The sequence below is a fragment of the Artemia sp. Qi Xiang Cuo genome, chromosome 14 (genome assembly GCF_049724085.1).
Source record: "Artemia sp. Qi Xiang Cuo chromosome 14, ASM4972408v1, whole genome shotgun sequence".
NCBI classification, from domain to species: Eukaryota; Metazoa; Arthropoda; class Branchiopoda; order Anostraca; family Artemiidae; genus Artemia; species Artemia sp. Qi Xiang Cuo.
The window spans coordinates 31,745,361-31,767,063 of NC_142807.1; the positions used below are offsets into that span (position 1 = coordinate 31,745,361).

Consider the following 21,703-nt stretch of genomic DNA (forward strand, 5'->3'; position numbering starts at 1 on the left):
ATCTGATGGTTTAATTATTTAAAAAAAATGGTCACCTGAAATTTTTATCGGATGGGTTTGTCCATCCGATACACCCAAAGGCGTGGAGGGCGGGAAGGGAAAGTTGCCCTCCGATCTTATTTCACTCTCAGAAAATGAAATACAACTTTTAATTTCCATTCAAATGAACCCTCTCTGAAGTTTATACGATCATACCTTCTATAAGAAACATATATGCCCCCAGAGCAATACTTACAATGCCTGCCCCGACCCTGGGGGGAGGGGGTTGTGTCGACACAAGAGTTTTTTTTATCTAATCTTTGAACTATTTTTAACAAAGAGGCTACCTCAAATTGGGGAGACCAGTTGCCCTCTGATCACTTTTGACTCTTAAAAATGGCACTAAAACTCTCGATTTCCAATCGAATGAGCCCCCATTGAAGTTTATACGACGATCGTGTGTTCATATACAACTATATGAAGTGTCTCTGGGAAAAAAATAAATGGAGTGTGGGGGAGCCTAGCTGCCCTCCAATCACTTTTGACTCTTAAAAAGTGAATTACAACTTTCAATTTTCAATCAAATGAGCCCTCTAGGAAGTCTATTGGAGAATACCTTCCATAACAACCATATATGCCCCAAGGGCATAACTTACAACGTCTACCCCACGGCTCGGGGGGCTGTGTCGACACCGGAGTTTTTTGTTATCAGAACTTTGAACTAATTCTAGCAAAATGTCTCTCTCAAAATTCTTATGTGATGCATTTAGGGAGTGGAGGAGGGGGGGGGGGCGAGGTGCCCTCTGATCTCTTTTGAATCTTAAAAATGGCACAACAAATTTCAATTTCCGATCAAATGAGCCCTCTCCAAAATTGATACGACCACCCCTTCCATACGAACTATATATGCCCCTAGAGCATTGCTCATAACGCCTGCCTCCGGGCCCTGGCGGGTTCCGTCGACACAGGATTTTTTCTTATCTGACATTTGAACTATTTTTAATGAAATCGGTATTATAAAAATTTTATCGCATGGGCTTGGGGAAAAAACGGTTTGAGGGGGGGGGGCTAGTTGCCCTCGGAAATCTTTTGACTCTTACAAAATTGAGCTAGAACTTTTAATTTCCAATCAAATGAGCCCCCTCTGAAGTTTATACGAGCATCCCTTTCATAAGAACCATATATGCCCCCATGAAAACACTTACAATGCCTATCCCCCGGGATCTGGGGAGCGTTTTTATTATCTAATTTTTGAACAATCTTCAAAACACTGGTTATCTCAAAATTTTTAGCGGACGGGTTTGGGGAAAAAAGAGCGTGGGGGCTAGTTTAACTCTTTTGACTCTTAAAAAGCGAGCTAGAACTTTCAATTTCCAATCACACGAGCCCTCTATGAAGTTTATACGAGCATCTCTTTCATACGAACAATATATGCCCCAGGGCATAACTTACAACGCCTGTCCCCTGGCCCTGGGTTGTGACGACACCTGAGTTTTTGTTATTTGACTTTTGAGCAATTTTTAACTTAATGGCTATCTCAGAATTTTTATTGGATGTATTTGGGGAAAAAGTGGCATGGGGGGGAGGTGGATAGTTGCCCTCCTATCTCTTTTTACTCTAAAAAACTGAATTAGAAATTTCAATTTCAAATCAAATGAGCTATCTCTGAATTTTTTACGAGCATCCCTTCATATAATCCCCCAAAGCATAACTTACAACACCTGCCCTCAGGCCCTGGGGGGGGGAGGGGTTGTGTTGACTCCTGATTTTTTGTTATATGGTCTTTTAACCATTTTTTAAAAAAAGCTTTCTCAAAGTTATTATCGGATGGGTTTGAGAAAAAGGGCGTGGAGGGGGAGGGCTAGGTTTCCTCCAATCTCTTTTGACTCTTAAAAAGTGAACCAGAACTTTCAATTTCCAATCAAATGATTCCTCTTTGAAGTTAATACGAGCATCCCGTCCATAAGACCCATAAACACCCCCAGGGCATAATTTACAACACCTGCCCTCGGGCCCTCGTGGGTTGTGTCGACAACGGAATTCTTATTAGATGATCTTTGAACTATTGTTAACAAAATAGCGCTCTTAAAATTTTTATTGGATGCATTTGGGAAAAAAGGGTTTGGGGGGAGGCAGGTTACCCTCCAATGTCTTTTGACGCTTAAAAGGTGAACTAGAGCTTTCAATTGCCAATTAAATGAGCCCTCTCGGAAGTTTATACGAGCATTCCTTCCATAAGAACCATATATGCCCCCAGGGCATAAATTATAACCCTTACCCCTGAAGACTGTGGGGAGAGTGTCCTGCTCAAACATATAATTTCGAGAACTTTCAAGAACGTTGAACAAAATGTATATATTAAAATTTTGATTGGATGTGTTTGGGGAAATGGTGGGCGTGGAAGGGGTGTCAGTTGCCTTAGAATCACTTTCGAATATTTAAAAGGGAACTATCCATATATGCCCCCAGGGCATAATTTACAACCCTTGCCCTGAGGGTTGTGGGGGAGTTGTCTTCCTCAAAGACGTAATTTCCAGAACTTAAAACTACGTTTGATAAAATGGCTATGTCAAAATTTTGATTGGATGTGTTTGGGAAAAGGTGGACGTGAGAGGGGAATTGGTTGCCCTCCAATCACTTTCGACTATTAAAAAGGGCACTAGCCCTTTGAATTTCCAATCAAATGAGCATTTTGTGAAGTTTCTACGACAACGCCTTCTATAAAAACCTTATATGCCCCCAGGGCATAATTTACAATCCTTGCCCTGAGGGTTGTGGGGGAGTGTCCTCCTCAAAAATTTTTTTTCTATCTGGAAAGTAACTACGCTGAACAAAATGGCTATCTCAAAATTTTGTTGGGTGGTGTTTGGGGGAAGGGGGGGCGGGGGGGGGGGCGCGAGTTGCCCTCCAATCACTTTTAACTATTAAAAAGGGCACTAGCCCTTTGAATTTCCAATTGAATGAACCTTTTTTGAAGTTTCTACGATAACGCCTTCTATAAAAACCTTATATGCCCCCCGGGCATAACTTAAAACTCTTGCCCTGAGGATTGTGGGGGAGTGTCCTCCTCAAAAACATATTTTTATCTGAAAATCAACTACGTTGAACAAAATGGCTATCTAAAAATTTTGATTGGATGTTTTTGGAAGAATAATGGGCGTGGGGGGGGGGGGGGGGAGTTGCCCTTCAATCACTTTCAACTATTAAAAAGGGCACTAGCCCTTTGAACTTCCAATCCAGTGAGCCTTTTTGAAGTTTTTACGGCAACGCCTTCTATAAAAATCTTATATGTCCCCAAGGCATAACTTAAAACCCTTGCCCTGAGGGTTATGAGGGAATGTCTTCCTCAAAAACATATTTTCTATGTGGAAATCAACTACGCTGAACAAAATGGCTATCTCAAAATTTAGATTGGATGTGTTTGGGGGATTGATTGGTGTTGGGGGGAGGGGCTAGTTGCCCTCCAATCACTTTAGACTATTAAAACGGTCATTAGTCCTTTGAATTCCCAATCGAATAAGCCTATTTTGAAGTTTCTACGACAACGCCTTCTATTAAAAACCTTATATGCCCCCAGGGCATAATTTAAAACCCTTTCATTGAGGGTTTTGGGGGAGTGTACTCCTCAAAAAAAAAATTATATTTGGAAATCGACTACGTTGAACAAAATGGCTATCTCAAAATTTTGATTGGATGTGTTTGGGAGAATGATGGGCGGGGGGGGGGGTTGCTAGTTGCTCTCCCCTCCAATCACTTTCGACTATTAAAAAGGGCACTAAAACTCTCGATTTCCAATCGAATGAGCCCCCTTTGAAGTTTCTACGATGAACCCTTCCATATGAAGTGCCTCTGGGAAAAAAAATAATAAAACATTGGAGCCGTAGGGCCTTTACTATAGGCTACGCTATAGCGTTGCCTCTGATTTTTCCATTTTAACTCTGTATGGAAACCTGATAGGCACATTGGACAGTAATGACGTGAAATGTACTTCTGACCCTCATTTAAAACCCTGCTAATATTAGTAATGAGTAAGAAATGTCCAACTGAATCAGGATCTTCGGCAAGGTCGTAGAGAGGCCATACCAAGTGTTTCACTGATTCATTGGGCGGAGCCTTTACGGAATATATCACCCTTTTTTTATTACTAAGTTCCCTTCTTCGTAATCTTCACCAAACTGCAACACGGTAACCCCAATCCTTAAATGTTCATTGGCTCTCTCAAAAATATCAATCCCTTTTAGTGGCAATGGGTAATGCCCCTTTAAACAATTAAAATCTACTTCAGGAAATTCTGCCTCCTCTCCACACCTATGAACTGCTAAACCGTCCAAATTTGTCTTACTAGCATCATCTCTTTGGGTATTATGCCCTGCAACAAGGACAGAATATTTGAAACATTGCATGCACGTATCGAAAGAAAATCGTTGTACACCCTTAGTACCCTTAAATTTGCATTAAATTTTGCACTCCCCTGTCCTCCTCTCCCACCTTTTAAAACCAATTCTTTTTTAAATTTTGTAATATTAATTTCTAATATTTCAATAAATAAAACTACCAGCCCACTATCGTTTTCATTGGACCCCTCCATCCTATTAGAAATTTCACCCGCCCAATCCGAAAAAACATTCTCAAAATCCTGCAAGTCCGGATGAAGCGTTTGCAGATAATACTCGCGCATATCACCTGTACTTGCATTAAAAAAATATTTTAAGCGTGATAGATGCTTTAATGCTGTCCCTACCCCCAGCCTTTCACACATTGCATTCGGAAACTGCCCGAATCTTGCTGATATAGGAGTGCAACAGGTCAGTAGGGTCCGTAGGGATAACCACTTGTAAGGGAGTTGAATGGATCTCCGAACTCAGGTGTATAAACATGAATGTTTCGCAAAACGGTATTCACTAAATACAAATCGGGTAAAGCTGGGAATGAGCCGGCACCACTTCGTCCTGCCCCATCCTCATCACTCTCACTGTAAGGGGTGGGTACCCTTAGCGCCCTCTCGACCTTGCTAGGTGGTATTTGATCCAAAACACGGTCCAAAAAGTCACAGCTGAGGCGGAGATCCCTCACGACGGCATCATAATCAATTTTGGGGGACTTTATACTAATCAGACTCACCCTCACACTTGGACCCCCCTCGTGTTCACTTTCCATCAAATTGTCGAAAAAATTTGATGGTGGCGATAATATGTTCTCTGGAGATGATAGTGTGTGAACCTAGAAAAATAATAAGAGCATATTAGCTCAATGAAATACATTGCCCTATGAAAAAAAAAAATTTGAGAATTACCCCGTGTACTCATATACACCATTCTTCTCGCTTGAATGCTTTCATTTTATTTTGAGTCATAGAAGGGTACCGTAACCCTTTTGGTACTCTAGACCCCTACTACTTATCAGTAGAGGTCTAAGTACCAAATCTATGGCCTTATGTTCCTTGGCACCTTTCCAAGGCAGATTACCAGACCGGTTATTGCTATTGATATCAATTGCACATGAAAAAATCGTGTTTGGGGAGATTACGTTCCTTGGCACCTTTTCAGAGCATGTACTTATGGATTTCATTGGTACCTTTCCAAGCGAGCGGGGATTCCCCTCCGGTTCCTAAACATTGCAAAAAAGATAACAGCATGAGCGGGGATTCCCCACACAAGTTTGTTTCAACTCCAAGTTTTTCAACCAGACTGTTTTTTAGCTAACATCTGTTCTTTAGGAGCCAATCAGAGACATCGGAGCTTGGAAGATGGAGAAAAAAAGGGTTAAAGTGATTAGCAGTTAAGGTAACCCTGAACAGCATGTTAATTCATATCTTATTTATTATAAATTTGGAACAGTATCAATCTATGAAAATGGTTAAAGATGATAAAATGGCCTTATGACTTGACCTAGCTTTACTTCTTTGATGTGTTCTGTATATTACACAAGTGGCGTTTGAACAGTGCTGTCAGTTTAAAATAGGGTCCAACGTTATAGTATACTAAAAAGTTGATACTAAGAGAGATGTAGATGGCAAGAAAATAATTTTAATAAAGAAATTCAGAACAAACCATAGAAACCCTTGCAAATCAAGTAGTAAGGTGTATGTGAGTACGAACCATCAAGGATCATAAGCACCAATGACCCTAAACAGCAGAGACATCAACCCTCCAGAGGTCCCCTATCCCCAAAATTTAAGGGCGCCGCCACCCGCCCACGTTTTGGGCCCCCGCCCCCCATTTTTTTTTTATCTCTTTTTTTGAGAATTTAAATTATTTCTTTTAACAAGTATAATTCATTAAGATATTTGGATTCAAATGTGAAACTTTATTACATTTTTGGATCCAAAAATAAAGTATCTCTGTAAAATCTTAGTTAATGAGAGTTTTTCACCGTAAACTCTAGTTTTCTGTAAGAAAACTATGGAAAATACAATTCTCTGGTTCTAATGTGAAACTTAAGTCCATTTTTGGATCAAAAAATAAAACTTTTTCAGTAAAATCTGAGCGAATTAGTTTTTTTTACCGTAAACTCGAGTTTTTTCTAATAAAATTATGGAGAATACATTTTTGTGATTCAAATGTGAAACTTAAGTCCATTTAGGGATCGAAAAATAAAACTATTTCCGTAAAATCTGAGATAAGTAGGGTTTTTGACCGTAAACTCTAGTTTTTTGTAAGAAAATTATGGAAAATACAATTCTCTGCTTCAAATGTGAAAAAAATAAAACTATTTCCGTAAAATCTGAGATAATGAGTTAAATTTCACATTTGAATCAGAGAATTGTATTTTCCATAATTTTCTTACAAAAAACTAGAGTTTACGGTCAAAAACCCTTATTAACTCAGATTTTACAGAAATAGTTTTATTTTTCGACCCTAAAAAGGACTTAAGTTTCACATTTGAACCAGAGAATTGTGTTTTCCATAATTTTCTTACAAAAAACTAGGGTTAACGGTTAAAAACCCTTAGTAGATCAGAATTTACAGAAATAGTGAATTTTTTCGATCCAAAAATGGACTTAAGTTTCAAATTTGGAGCGAAGAATGGTATTTTCCATAAATTTTTTACAAAAAACTATTCTTTACGTGAAAAAACCCTAATAAGCTCAGATTTTGCGTAAATAGTTTTATTTTTCGATCCATAAATGGACTTAAGTTTCACATTTGAAGCAGAGAATTGTATTTTCCATAATTTTCTTACAAAAAAACTAGAGTTTACGGTCAAACAACCCTCATTATCTCAGATTTTATGGAAATAGTTTAATTTTTCGATCCATAAATGGCCTTAAGTTTCACATTTGAATCAGAGCATTGTATTTTCCATAATTTTCTTACAAAAAAACTAGAGTAGATTTTACAGAAATAGTTTATTTTTTCGATCCAAAAATGGACTTAAATTTCACATTTGAACCAGACAACTGTATTTTCCTTAATTTTCTTACAAAAAACTATATTTTACGGTCAAAAACCCTAATTAGCTCAGATTTTACGGAAATAGTTTTATTTTTCGATCCATAAATGGACTTAAGTTTCACATTTGAAGCAGAGAATTGTATTTTCCATAATTTTCTTACAAAACAACTAGAGTTTACGGTAAAAAAACCCTCATTATCTCAGCTTTTATGGAAATAGTTTTATTTTTCGATCCATAAATGGACTTAAGTTTCACATTTGAATCAGAGAATTGTATTTTCCATAATTTTCTTACAAAAAAACTAGAGTAGATTTTACAGAAATAGTTTATTTTTTCGATCCAAAAATGGACTTAAGTTTCAAATTTGAAGCGAAGAATTGTATTTTCCATAAATTTCTTATAACAAACTATACTTTACGGTCAAAAACCCTAATTAGCTCAGATTTTGCGGAAATAGTTGTATTTTTCGATCCATAAATGGACTTAAGTTTCACATTTGAAGCAGAGAATTGTATTTTCCATAATTTTCTTACAAAAAAACTAGAGTTTACGGTCAAAAAACCCTCATTATATCAGATTTTATGGAAATAGTTTTATTTTTCGATCCATAAATGGACTTAAGTTTCACATTTGAATCAGAGAATTGTATTTTCCATAATTTTCTTACAAAAAAACTAGAGTAGATTTTACAGAAATAGTTTATTTTTTCGATCCAAAAATGGACTTAAGTTTCACATTTGAACCAGAGAATTGTATTTTCCATAATTTTCTTACAAAAAACTATAGTTTACGGTCAAAAACCGTAATTAGCTCAGATTTTACGGAAATAGTTTTATTTTTCGATCCATAAATGGACTTAAGTTTCACATTTGAAGCAGAGAATTGTATTTTCCATAATTTTCTTACAAAAAACAAGAGTTTACGGTAAAAAAACCCTCATTATCTCAGCTTTTATGGAAATAGTTTTATTTTTCGATCCATAAATGGACTTAAGTTTCACATTTGAATCAGAGAATTGTATTTTCCATAATTTTCTTACAAAAAAACTAGAGTAGATTTTACAGAAATAGTTTATTTTTTCGATCCAAAAATGGACTTAAGTTTCACATTTGAACCAGAGAATTGTATTTTCCATAATTTTCTTACAAAAAACTATAGTTTACGGTCAAAAACCCTAATTAGCTCAGATTTAACGGAAATAGTTTTATTTTTCGATCCATAAATGGACTTAAGTTTCACATTTGAAGCAGAGAATTGTATTTTCCATAATTTTCTTACAACAAACTGGAGTTTACGGTCAAAAACCTTTATTAGCTCAGATTTTACGGAAATAGTTTTATTTATCGATCCATAAATGGACTTAAGTTTCATATTTGAATCAGAGAATTGTATTTATCATAATTTTCTTACAATAAACTAGAGTTTACGGTCAAAAACCCTTATTAGCTCAGCTTTTACGGAAATAGTTTTTTTTCGATCCAAAAATGGCCTTAAGTTTCATATTTGAACCAGAGAATTGTATTTTCCATAATTTTCTTACAAAAAACTAGAGTTTACGGTCAAAAACCCTTATTAGCTCAGTTTTTACAGAAATACTTTATTTTTTGATCCAAGAATGGAATTAAGTTTAACATTTTAAAGCTACGCTCGTAATGAATGATACTTGTTATCAGAAAAATGTCAATTGCCAAAAAAAAGAAAAAAAAAATTAAAAGAAAGGGGGGGAGGGGGCCCAAAACGTTGGAGGGAGGGGGCACCCTTCAATTTTGGGGATAGGGGACCTATGGAGTGTTGATGTCCCTGCTGGTTAGGGTCATTGGTGCTTATGATCCTTGATGGTTCGTACTCACATACACCTTACTACTTGATTTGCAAGGATTTTTATGGTTTGTTCTGAATTTCTTTATTAAAATTATTTTCCTGTCATCTACATCTCTCTTATTATCAACTTTTTAGTATACTATAACGTTGGACCCTATTTTAAACTGACAACACTGTTCAAACGCCACTTGTGTATTATAGAGAACACATCAAAGAAGTAAAGCTAGGTCAAGTCATAAGACCATTTTATCATCGTTAAACATTTTCATAGATTGATATTGTTCCAAATTTATAATAAATAAGGTATGAATTAACATGCTCTTCAGGGTTACCTTAACTGCTAATCACTTTAACTTTTTTTTTCTCCATCTTCCAAGCTCAGATGTCTCTGATTGGCTCCTAAAAAACGGATGTTAGATAAAAAAACAGTCTGGTTGAAAAACTTGGAGTTGAAACAAACTTGTGTGGGGAATCCCCGCTCATACTGTTATCTTTTTTGCAATGTTTAGGAACCGGAGGGGAATCCCCCACTCGCTTGGAAAGGTACCAATGAAAGGCGAGCAAAACTCTCTCCCATCCCTCCAAAAATATTTTATTCAGAGATTTCTTGTTCAAAAATTATCCAATCACTAATTAGAATCAATCACACTCCTATTATTCAAACATTAATTAATATCATTAATAGTGTCCAATTTGCGAATTCCTTATCCCTTTTTGGAAATGTCAATCAAACAATTCCCATTGTAAAAGTGTGTTTAATCACGTTGCTTGGAAAGGTATCCATAAGTACATGCTCTGAAAAGGTGCCAAGGAACGTAATCTCTCCAAACACGTTTTGTTCATGTGCAATTGATATCAATAGCAATAACCAGTCTGGTAATCTGCCTTGGAAAGGTGCCAAGGAACAAAAGGCCATAGAAATGGTACTTAGACCTCTACTCTTATCATATATATGTAAAGGCCTCCGTTGGGCCGCACTACTACTATAAATGTAACAAACCCCCTACTAGCAGTTAAGATTGTTAAAACTTACCGAGGGAGAATTGCATCAAGGACATCCATAATTCTTTGTGGGATTTCATAGCTCGTGTGGTCATCCGTCAGTGCAGCTTCTTCCCCAAAGAACTTATCGAACATATCATCAATGCCAAAATCACCTTGAAAAAAGGATATTCTTACTCCTTTTAGCAGAATTACCCCCGAAAAAATTTCGACGCAAGGTCTTAGTTATTTCCTGAAAATGAATGTCCCATTTACCACAGGGGGTCCTGATACCCCCTTCCATTATTAGAAAACCTCAAATAACCTTCTTAGTGACAACAGTAAAACACTGGTTTTAGCTATTTTTTTAGAGGCCCAAACTAAGGGGGCTGGCAAATAACCCGAAGCTTCAATATTCCAACAGCATAAAAAAAATTGCGAAAAGTCAAAAGTATTGATAATTACGAACGAGTAAACCTTTATTTGCTTAAAAGAATGTATGAGTTTTAGAATAAGAAGTTCTCTTCATAGCCTGAAAAGCCAAAAAAATTACATTATTACAGTGAAAAGCCAATCAAAGCTTGAAAAGGCGAAAGTAGACTAGAAAAATTAAGTTGAAAAGAATGTCTTATCTTAAGATATTTCATGGGAGCGAAAGGAGTTTTTAAGACTAAGGAGGGCTGGCATATAACCTGAAGCCTCAATATTCTAACCAATTAAAATAGAGAAAATTCCAAACTATTAATCGAGAACTAAAGAATCAGCACTCATCACCCTAAAAGAATTTTAACGAAACGCCCTGAAATACTTTTGATGTCTTAGGAGCAGTTTCTTCAATAACTTAAAAATTTAGTGAAAAATGACTTTATTAGTTTTAGAATGAACAGTATGAATTAGAAACAGAATATACACTAGCTAGAAAAAAGCGGTGAGTTTTGTATCGTACCAATAAATAATCTTTATGAAAAAATAATTTCACACAAAAAACATCACGATTTTGTGGAGACGGTCCATTGTCGTTAGATGTGCTTGCAGCTTGATGAGTAAGACCCTGCGCAGCTCTTGAAGTTCCAGGCATTGCAGCTTGCATGGAAGGCGCAGGGGGTGGGTAGAGCACGGTCCTGGATGGCCCAGCCATCTCCATCCGTTGCACAGGGGTTGCCTCAGTGCCCCTAACCCTCTTGGCTGGTGGGGGGGAGAGCGGGAAATTCCTAGAAAAGAAAACAAGATTTAGTACAGAAAACAAGATTTATTGGAAATAGCGGTTCCTCCTAGAAGCCATAGTATATTTTTTATAATACATCAACCATTCCCCGAAACCCTCTCCTGTTTTTAAAAATACGGAACTATTTGTCTAGGGGCGGATAAAATAGACCTGGTGCATGCCGTGCAAAATAGCTACATGGGACCGGTGTTTTCTCATTTCCAGAAACCCTCTCTAATTTCGTGTCATCACAACATATATCAAAGCTAAGGGGGTGCTAGAGAGGTATAAAACTAATAACTTGTGTACGATGAAAAGGGGGATATTTTGTGGTACGCGCCCTGGAAATATGCTAGGTTTCTTAACCCTCCAGCCTTATATGCAGCTATCTCAGGCTTTAAAAAACTAGCATTATTCATCTAAGAATTTTTAGTGCTTATTTAAATAGTTTTAAAATCCCGATCTCAAAATACCCTCCACCAGTCTCATTCCCTCTTTCCATGAAAGCAATAAGTAGAATTTGCGAAGAATAAACTAGGCTTAGAAACAAAATGTCTCATTACATAACTTGCGAGATATAAAACTAGAACTGCTGACCTAAGCCAATAAAAAAATGGAGCATTCCCCCGTAAGGTTTCTTGTGTCAATTTTGTTGACAATCTTAGTTGGAAATACCATCCCTGTTGTTCACACATGTTTTGTTAATTATAGACAGAGAGAGCACAAGAGACACGAGTCAAATTTAATGAATCGCATGCTAAGGGTTAAACGACCGTCTCTAGGCATGAGGGGGAAAAAGACGGGTTTTCTCAAAAAGCGTTATTTACCAAAAAGAATAATTTCTTTTGAATAGATTAATTCTTCACTGATGGAGGATGGGGTTTTGGGTTGCTACGTGGTAAATAGGGGATAATGTGAGCTGAAAAATGAGTATAGACAACATGATGTGGTGGAGGAGGGCGATGGGGCTTGGAGGTAGGGGTTAAGAAATACTAGAGATAAGAAACTAACCTCTTTGTATCTGAGGGCCATGTCCTTTTTAAAATTTCTAGATTCTTCCATTTTTAGGTAGCTCTATCACCTTCAAAAGTCTGAACGATACTAATGTAGAATTGCCTTTCCCTCAGCTATTTATAGCTTCGTCGGGAAACAAGGCTTTACATGGGGCTTTTAATTCTAGAGGGTGGAACTGGGCATCTTCCAGAAAAGACAACTAGACTACTATATGGGGGCTTCTATCTTTAGAGGGAAAATACAAAGGAACTGGGCATTTTTCAGAAAATGGTAGACGTCGAGTCCTATATGGGGGCTTCTATATTTAGAGGGAGAACTGGGAATCTTCCAGAAAATGATTGACGTCTAGACTCCTATATGGGGGCTTCTATTTTAAAGCGAGGATAAGACAGGAAAACAATTTATCAAAAATGGCTGTGAATCGAAACAAATGGCGGTTACTAGGGTAAATATTGGAACACCTGGGGATTGTCATGGAAATCTTATGCTATTTTACTATCTGACCGGTTTAAAATCCCATGCTATTTTCTTATGGACCTATTCAAAGCGCGAGGGTGTGTCGTCAGCTGTGTTCCCTTTAATAGAAGACCTATAACCACATTGCCCATGTACTAGAGAACCCATTTATTGCTACTTGTGTATTATAACGACCAAACACCTAATAATCATATAAAAAAATATTGCATCATCTGGAATTCGGGGAATCTTGCCAGCTGGAAACAGGCGACCGCGTTCCACAGCTGTGAGGGACTAGAAGCTCCACTTGTATACGCCTAATGGGCTCACGGAAATTCCATGTTAATCTGCTAACTGACCTGTAGATTCAATAACCCCCACCCACTACTTAGGTCTTTGCCTTTCAATGAAAAACTACTTTTTTGGAAAAAAAACTTTTAAAATTAATTTCTAAAATCGATCTTATACAAATCTGTCATTTATCTAAATAGCTGTCCCACTCGTTTTCATTATTACCATACTGTTGAAGTAAACACAGTGTATACCAGATAGCAACTGAATCAAAAATAAATATTCTTTGCTGTCCACAAAAATACTAAATTTGTCCAGTATTTTATCATATTGAAGTCAATATTATTATTATTATTGTTATTATTATTTATTTATTGCCCGTCAAAAAAAGGTACAAAAGACGGAGTATCACTAAAAAATAAAAAATACACACACACACACACACACACGCACAAAAACAAAAAAAAAACACATCGAACAAATTACAAAGACGAGAAACAAAACCTCAATTATACACTGCACTGCAGGTACGTCAGAAATTTTACTTTTTAAACGTTTTAGAACCCCAAGTACTGAACAAACATAAGCAATATTAGCATCGTTTCATCGAGACGTAATTGGTAAAAAAACTAAAACAAAATAATCCAAATAATCATCAGTGAATAAAAAAAAAAAAATAAATAAAATAGACGGAAAAAATAAAAAATAAAAAAATAAAATAAAAATGACAATATACGGGCAAACAAAATTAAATGGACAGTAATTCATTGCCTCGGCAAATAGTACCAAGGGTGCCAAAATTTTTAGCAAGGTGTGAATTTCTTGTCCACGGCGGGAGCCGCCACAAGAAACTTCGCATGCTTAAAAAACGCGGATCTGAGCTTTCTTTTCTCTGGCTCGGGAAAAATTCTCCAAAATGGGCTTAGGTACAGGAAATGGGGAAGGGATACTGCGTTATAAAGTCGAGCCAGAATTTAACAATTTAAACGGATTTTAGATGAAACTACTCTACTGTAAGCAAAAGCCAGGCGTTTACGGAGACAATCAGTAAGAAGGGAGCGGGTAGTTTTTATATCCTTTCAAATTGGTAAACCAAGGTAAATAGTTTTTGGGACAGGGGCTACAAACAGTCCCCCCCCCAGCCACACAGACGAGACCTCTTCTTGACGCCAGTTGAACAGAAGCATATCCGACTTCTGCGGGTTAAATTCAAGGCCAATGCGACTGTAATTTGATTGTAGTGTAGAAAAGGTGGTCTCTGTACCTGCGACTGTGCGGCTGGGGTTCAAAATGTCATCGGCGTAAGCTATCCTTGTAACGTCTATGCCACGAACTATGCATGTTGTCTCGATAGTAGACTGTGGTTCAATAATACAATTATTAAAGGCACAATGAGATGTGACTGATCCTTGTCGAGCACCCTTTTTTACTGGGACAACAGGATTCCCTCGGTAGGACAGCATCACGTCTGGTGTGTATTCAGTCAGGGCTTGGCCATGGCCAGGAAGTAGGAGTTCAGCCTGTAGGTCGTCGTACATGTTTTTAATGGGTAGTAGGATGTCCTTCTGTACACCTCTCTTTCCCATATCCAGAATGAGTTGGTCATGAAGAAGTGAGTCGTAGGCACGGCGGAGGTCATGTAGACCTGTAACAATGGACTCCTTTGATTCATCAGCGTCAATCAAGACTGAAGGCAAAGTAGAAATGGCGTGGCCGCAACCAAGACCCCTCTGGAACCCAAACTGGGAAGGGGGATTCCAGCATTTTTCCTGGATTACATCAATGACCAAAAGTTCGAAGACTTTTCAAAGCGTAGGTACCACTGTGATCGGTCTGAACGAATATTAGTTTGATGGAATCAAAACCTAGAGTCTTCTCTTTTGAAACTTCGAATCAATTCCAAAGTAACAAGCCAGGTTTCAATTATTCTAAATCTTGATATTTTGCAGCTTAAATAGTTTTTTTGGTAGTCTGAATTCTATGTTTTCAATTTTACATCATTTTATTACTGTGCAGAAGGAGAAACATTAGCAGTAGCTGTCTTGTACTATTTAATTTTTTATTCAAATTGGTTCAGAATTAAGATTTTATAAGATAATAGTAAACACACTAATTTATTTAAGTTTTTTGTTTGCAACATTACAAATTGATTTAAGTTAATAATTTCATTAATTTAAGTACAAATTAATTCAAATTAATTTTTGTTTGCAAATTAATTTAAGTTTTTTGTTTGTAACAATACACACTTATTGTTGCAAACACACACTGCTTTATATAAAAATCCAGGTTTTCAGACTAAATTAAGAAATTAAAAATACTAGAGATACAGCTTGGGATTTTATGAAAACTGTACTGGTGTAAATATGTTGACAATTCTCAGTTCTCAATCTAATAGTTCTAACGATCTGTCTATCCAAGAAATAACCCACCCTCGTGTTCCCATGGAATATTGACTTTTTTCCAAACTTAAAAGCCTGTCGGATTGCGTTCACTTTGTTTGCAACTCACGAAGGTTTTCCAATACCACTTTTAGTTGCTGACAAGAAAATCTTCCGGAAACGAACAAGGCAAAAACTATGTAAAGCCTGGTAATGAAACAGCAAGTGAGCTCTTAGAGCGGGAAAGTCCATTCTTTCTCTCTTTTTTTTTCAGGAAAAGCGGGAAGAACCTGTAAAGCTACCTTGAAGAGGCAAAGAATAGGCCAAAACAGCCGAGAAGGTAACTTATTTTAATTGAGTAAACAAAATTCAGAACAATCTTGACTTGGACCACCTTGTGGTATTTTCGCCTTGTGTAGGCATATATCTTGTATTTTGGATGATGGGTGACAAAAAGAACACTGAAATATAATCACATATATTTGGAGAAATATATTTTAATTGGAAATAGAATCTTGGAGAATAAGGATTAGATCAAAACGTGTTTATCTTAAATACCTAATGACGGTTAAAGGAAGACATTAGTCTTAGGAGTAATTACATGACTCAAATAAAAGACAAATAGAAAAAGAAATAACGTATTTTTTTTTAAATAAAAATATTTTTATTAAATAGACTGTTTTGACTGCAAAATACCTTCACTAAGGACTCAATTCAAGTTTGAAGCTATGGACTTTAAAAGACTTAAAATTAATATAAACAACACAGTTCAGTGCTTAAAAGTATGAACTATTGCAATAAAATTTACGAAAATAGACGAAAATACGTTATAAATGGACGACTTGAGTAAATGGACACGGTTTGAGTTCTTTTAGAATAATATCCATAAGGAAAATATTATTGAACAGACATTTTTCACTGAAAAAAATCGTTATTGCCGCATCAAACAGAGTTTATACAATCTACGAATAGCAAGGCTTCTCACGAATGGGGACACCATTAGGGGATATTGCTCAGAATATGTAATTTATTGTTATAAGAACTATGGTGGGTGAGCAGGGCTCACCCACCTTTTTATTTAAATAATAGTTCTAGTGATAAGACTTCGTCTAAACTTATCCCCTTACTAAGAACAGTTTTATTTTGCACGGTTCTTAGGCTTTAAAAAACTGTCATAAACAATTTTGAATGTTAACTGATTATGTAGTATATATTACTTAAGTTTATTTTGCTTTTTCGTTTTTTTAAAGCTCTTATTTCTTTTTCACTTTTCTGTTTTGATTTTATAGTATTTGATTTCAGTATCAGATTTTGGTTTGCAAGTTGCATTTCAACAGCATGATGACTACGACATCGCCATTGTCGAGAAAGTTTATAGTTCAAGCTCAGCGGCAATTTCTGGACTGAAAAATGGCTACAGGGTAAGTGAAATAGAATTGTTCGCATATATTAAGTTGAATATTCTGACCTGGACATTGTTGTTTTTTAAAATACAGTTTGTCTTGCGTTTTCCAGAGAAATTAGGAAAACAATTAGAAGAAGCTGGTAAAAAAAAAATTGAATATTTACCGTTTATTGGGGAAAATTCCCCTTACAACCCCTACCCCCCTCAAATTCCCCTTTGGGTGTTCTACCAGTTATCATTTCTGAACAATTATCCATTTTTACGCATGTAAAGTGAGGGAGAAATGATGAACAAAACATTTTACGAATAAAATCCACCATAAGCATTAATTTAAACAGAGTCAATTTTTTTTAGTTGTTGAATGTAATGGTAGCCTTAAAAATAAGTTAGTTTATTATGTAGCCATAACACAACTAGCTCAGCATGAAAAGTCTCATTCCAGGGTAAGGAGGGCTTATTTTACGGTGGCTGAATCGTGATATGTGAGAATTGTATGAAAACATTTTGGTTTTTTAGGCAAAAATTGTATAACATGTATTTTAAGACTGATTAACTACTTTCACCATGGGTTCATCAGTTAAACCATACTTTTATGCTGTCTGGGATGAAGGAGTTATGGTTTCTTTTGCGGATTATCATGGTTGCAGCTATTGCTGCAACCTAATAAAGAACAAACCTCAACCCATAGTATCCAAAAATTAAAAAGCTCGTTTGAAAAGAAACTAGCTAGTGAGAAATAATTTCCATTGGTAGTTAATTCAGGCATTAATCTCAACACTTATTTTTTTTTTTTTGAAAAGCAATTCACGAAATTTTTACTAATAGCCTTAAAAACCTTAAAAATTGCGTAGGCTTCGAACCATTCGAATCACCATTGCCCCAAACTTCATGCAGGAAAATTGCAGTCGCTCCACCTTGAAAAACAAGGAAAAGCCCTTTTTCCATAGATATGCCTCTTTTTTCATCACCGCTAGCAGGAAACTAGAACAACATTAAGAGCTATGTGGGGGCTCATTGGAAAGGAATTTGCAATGTCTAGTATCTTTTGTAATTGACAAAACATAATATTTAAAATACAATGTAGTTTCTAACAAAAATTATGTCTTCATTTGCAAGATTATATAACATATGTGTCATCTTCTGAAAAGGTATACTGTTTTCTAAATGATACTCTTAGTTCAAAATATACAATGATAAATCTAATTATTTTTTTTAACAAGCTCAATTTTATCCTCAAAATACAAATCTAAGACTTTTTTGAAAAATACTGTGTTGATGTAAAAAAAAGTATACAGTTTCATAAATTCAGCTCCTTCTGGCGAGCTTTTGTCCAACTGGCAAGATAGACGTGAAGGCACACAGCTTGGTCATATACTACAAGGGGGACACGCCAAGCACCGGCCACTTGAGTCTTGAATGATGATATTTATAGGAAAATTAAATGTTTTAGTTACATTGCCTTTTTTCGTGGTACGTTCTTTTTCCAACCCATCACAAGAATATACTTCAACTGAATTTTTTTAAATCACAATTTGTTTTTGTCTGTCTTTTTTAAATTACAGAAAGCTCATTCGTATTAGAAAGAGCATTCAGTAGTTGATTACGAATCAGGGCTTTAACAAATTTATTAATTAGACTGCTTATTCTTACCTATTTTATTTGGTAATCTCTGCTATAGTTGTCTCAAAATAGCAAGTTGTTCCCCCTGAATATTTACTAAAAAACAAATAATTTTTTTCTTAAAGTTAAAGTGAAGAGCAGCATTAACATTTTAAGCATTAACATAATCTATTTCGTAAATGAGGAGGGCTGCCTTCCTTATTCCCCCCCCCGGACACTTTACTCTACAATTTAACAACGTATTCCTGAAAGTATTGATGGGTTCAACAGATCTAATTAATTAGTAATTCCACAGGTTATATTCACCGATTGCCTTTTAAAGCATTGGAAAAAGAAAAATTTATTGTTTAGAGCAAATCAGCATTAATCTTTAGGTACATAAGTGCCGATTCCCATAAGGTTTGTGCATTTTATGGTAAAAACACGAAAATTGGCATACATATGTAGATAAATACGGAAAATCTGACAGGGGGTGGAACCACATTTTCAGAGCGCGTTTTTCTGCGTTTCACCGTGTTTTTCCGCACTGAAAATCGTGAATTTTAAAACTGAAGCATTTGGACGTTTGAAGCGTCGTTTCTAGTTGATTCGGGTCTGCAAAATCTGAACATGTGCCCACTTTTGAAATCAGATCAAAAGTCTATGAGTTATCGTCATTTTCATCATTGCGGGGCGTACTCTTTTCTGTATACTGAAGTAGTAGATGCGCTTGCGGTATTTTTTATGGCTAAATTGAGTATGCTGAGTCTGAAAATCTTCTTACTTTTAATATCCAACCATCCGTTACTGAGTTGTGATCACTTTCATCATCACGGGGTGTAGACTTTCATGTTTATACATTACTAACTCTGATTCCCCTTAATGTGCAAGTGACGACTGTGGTCTGAATGAATCACAGTATATAAATTATAGGCAGTATGATCTTTCCCTATCTCAGCCATAATAAAAACCCAGACCGAGATACGAGTGCTCCAGAGAACGTATAAACATAAGCGACATTAGATCTTTTCACGGGTAGACAAGTCAGATTTCCCTTGAATGCGAAACTTGGCTTCAACTTTGGAACACTAAATTTTGAAGAAACTAATTTTAAATTAATTTATTTCAATACATATATGAAAATCGACAATTAGTAGTGCAATGGTATTATTAGATGTTTTTAGGAATTAAAAGTAGGTTTCGAAGTCTCAAGTTGGTTTCAAAGGCATTTTGAGAAAGTTTCTGCCAAAATACGTGTTCCAGGGTAATTGGACCGCTAACGGCAGATCAAATGAGAGGAGCTGTTTGTACGCGCTGATATATATATATATATATATATATATATATATATATATATATATATATATATATATATATATATATATATATATATATATATATATATATATATATATATATATATATATATATATATATATATATATATATATATATATATATATATATATATATATATATATATATATATATATATATATATATATATATATATATATATATATATATATATATATATATATATATATATATATATATATATATATATATATATATATATATATATATATATATATATATATATATATATATATATATATATATATATATATATATATATATATATATATATATATATATATATATATATATATATATATATATATATATATATATATATATATATATATATAGATATATATATATATATTTTGTTCTGCGCTTAGTGTTGATCACCCTAGCTCACGTGTTCCAGGATAATTGGACCGCTGATGGCAGATCAAATGAGAGGAGCTGTTTGTAAGCACTAATGCAAGAATAAGTGGGAGGAGCTGTTTGTTCGCACCGAGAACGAAGAGCCAGAAATTATCTGCGGTAAACTTACTGCTATATCTTTATACTGTGGAATGAATAGACCATTTTCGGGTTTAAAAACGCGACTCAAAATACCTTATATTGCTATCAGGTTTAAAAAAGAATGAAGAAAATTCACGTGGTACGTACTTTTTAAAGAGAAAGCATATGAGAAGAGAACAAGTAACGTACCATTTGCCTTTAATAAATGAGAAAAAATGTAATGATTATGTTGATGTTGAAGGTAAAAAAAATAAATAAAGAGCCCTTTTGTTTATATGATGATTATACTGATCTTTGATGTTTTACTTGTGTATTTAGAAATAAAAACTCCAAGAAATTGAAAGTAGTCTATTATGGATTCCAGGTGCTGTTTTTCAAAGGGAGAAGAAAAAGAAAAAAGCGTACAGGAAACCCTCTTTTCTACGAAAAGAAGCCCTGGGTGCTCCTCTATCTGCTATTTAAACCAATCTTAAATAGCTTTCTAATTTTAAGTGAAAACGTACAAATTTAAGCCTTATCTATCCATTTCTTATTTTCAGATAATAAGGTGGGATGGTGTCCCGCTACAAAAGAGGACATCAGATGACATTCAAGCAATACTAGAAGACAGTGGTGATGTAGTTGAAGTAGAATACAAAATGATGAACGAAGAGTAAGTCCATTGCAACCAGGATTAATTGTCTTTGTTTATAGAATTTTTTCAGTCTTAATATCGATCAGAATATTCGTCTTTTTTTCTAGCCGTTTTCATCGTCCTGTTTATTTAGAAGAAAAGATAACCCCTGTGCCGTGCTCATTCGAACGGAAATTAAAAGTTTTAGTGCCCTTTTTAAGTGACCAAAACAAATGGAGGGCAACTAGACCCCCTCCCACACTCATTTTTTTGCCAAAATCACCCGATCAAAATTTTGAGACAGCCATTTTGTTCGGCATGGTCGAAAATACAATAACTATGTCTTATAGAATAACTTAATCACCCAAAGTCCGCGGGGGGGGGGGGGGCCAGGGCAAAGTTATGAACTTTACCTAATGTTTACATATAGTATTGGTTTTTGGGAAGTAAACAGACGTTTTCCGGGGGGATTTTTTCTGGTAGTGGGGAGGTCGGGGGTTATGTGGAGGATCTTTCCATGAAGGAAGTTGTCAAGGGGGAAGGGACATTGCTATAAAGGGGGCACACGATTTCTCTGCATTATTTAAAAAAACTATCAGAAATTAAATTAAAAAAAAAAACTTTTTCAACTTTTTTAGTAAGGAGCAACATCAAAACTGAAACCTAAGAGAAGTTATTATGTATATGATTGG

General features: G+C 35.5%; 1 protein-coding gene across 1 annotated transcript in view; it reads left to right on the plus strand.

The window, feature by feature from the left end:
- LOC148944366 (uncharacterized) overlaps positions 1–21,703 on the plus strand; it is a 469,003-nt gene that overhangs the window by 324,841 nt on the left and 122,459 nt on the right. The window contains exons 13-15 of the mRNA XM_089099911.1: positions 15,794–15,859; positions 16,822–16,940; positions 20,938–21,050. Of these exons, the coding sequence (XP_088956037.1) occupies positions 15,794–15,859; positions 16,822–16,940; positions 20,938–21,050 (298 nt within the window). The remainder of the gene's footprint in view (positions 1–15,793; positions 15,860–16,821; positions 16,941–20,937; positions 21,051–21,703) is intronic.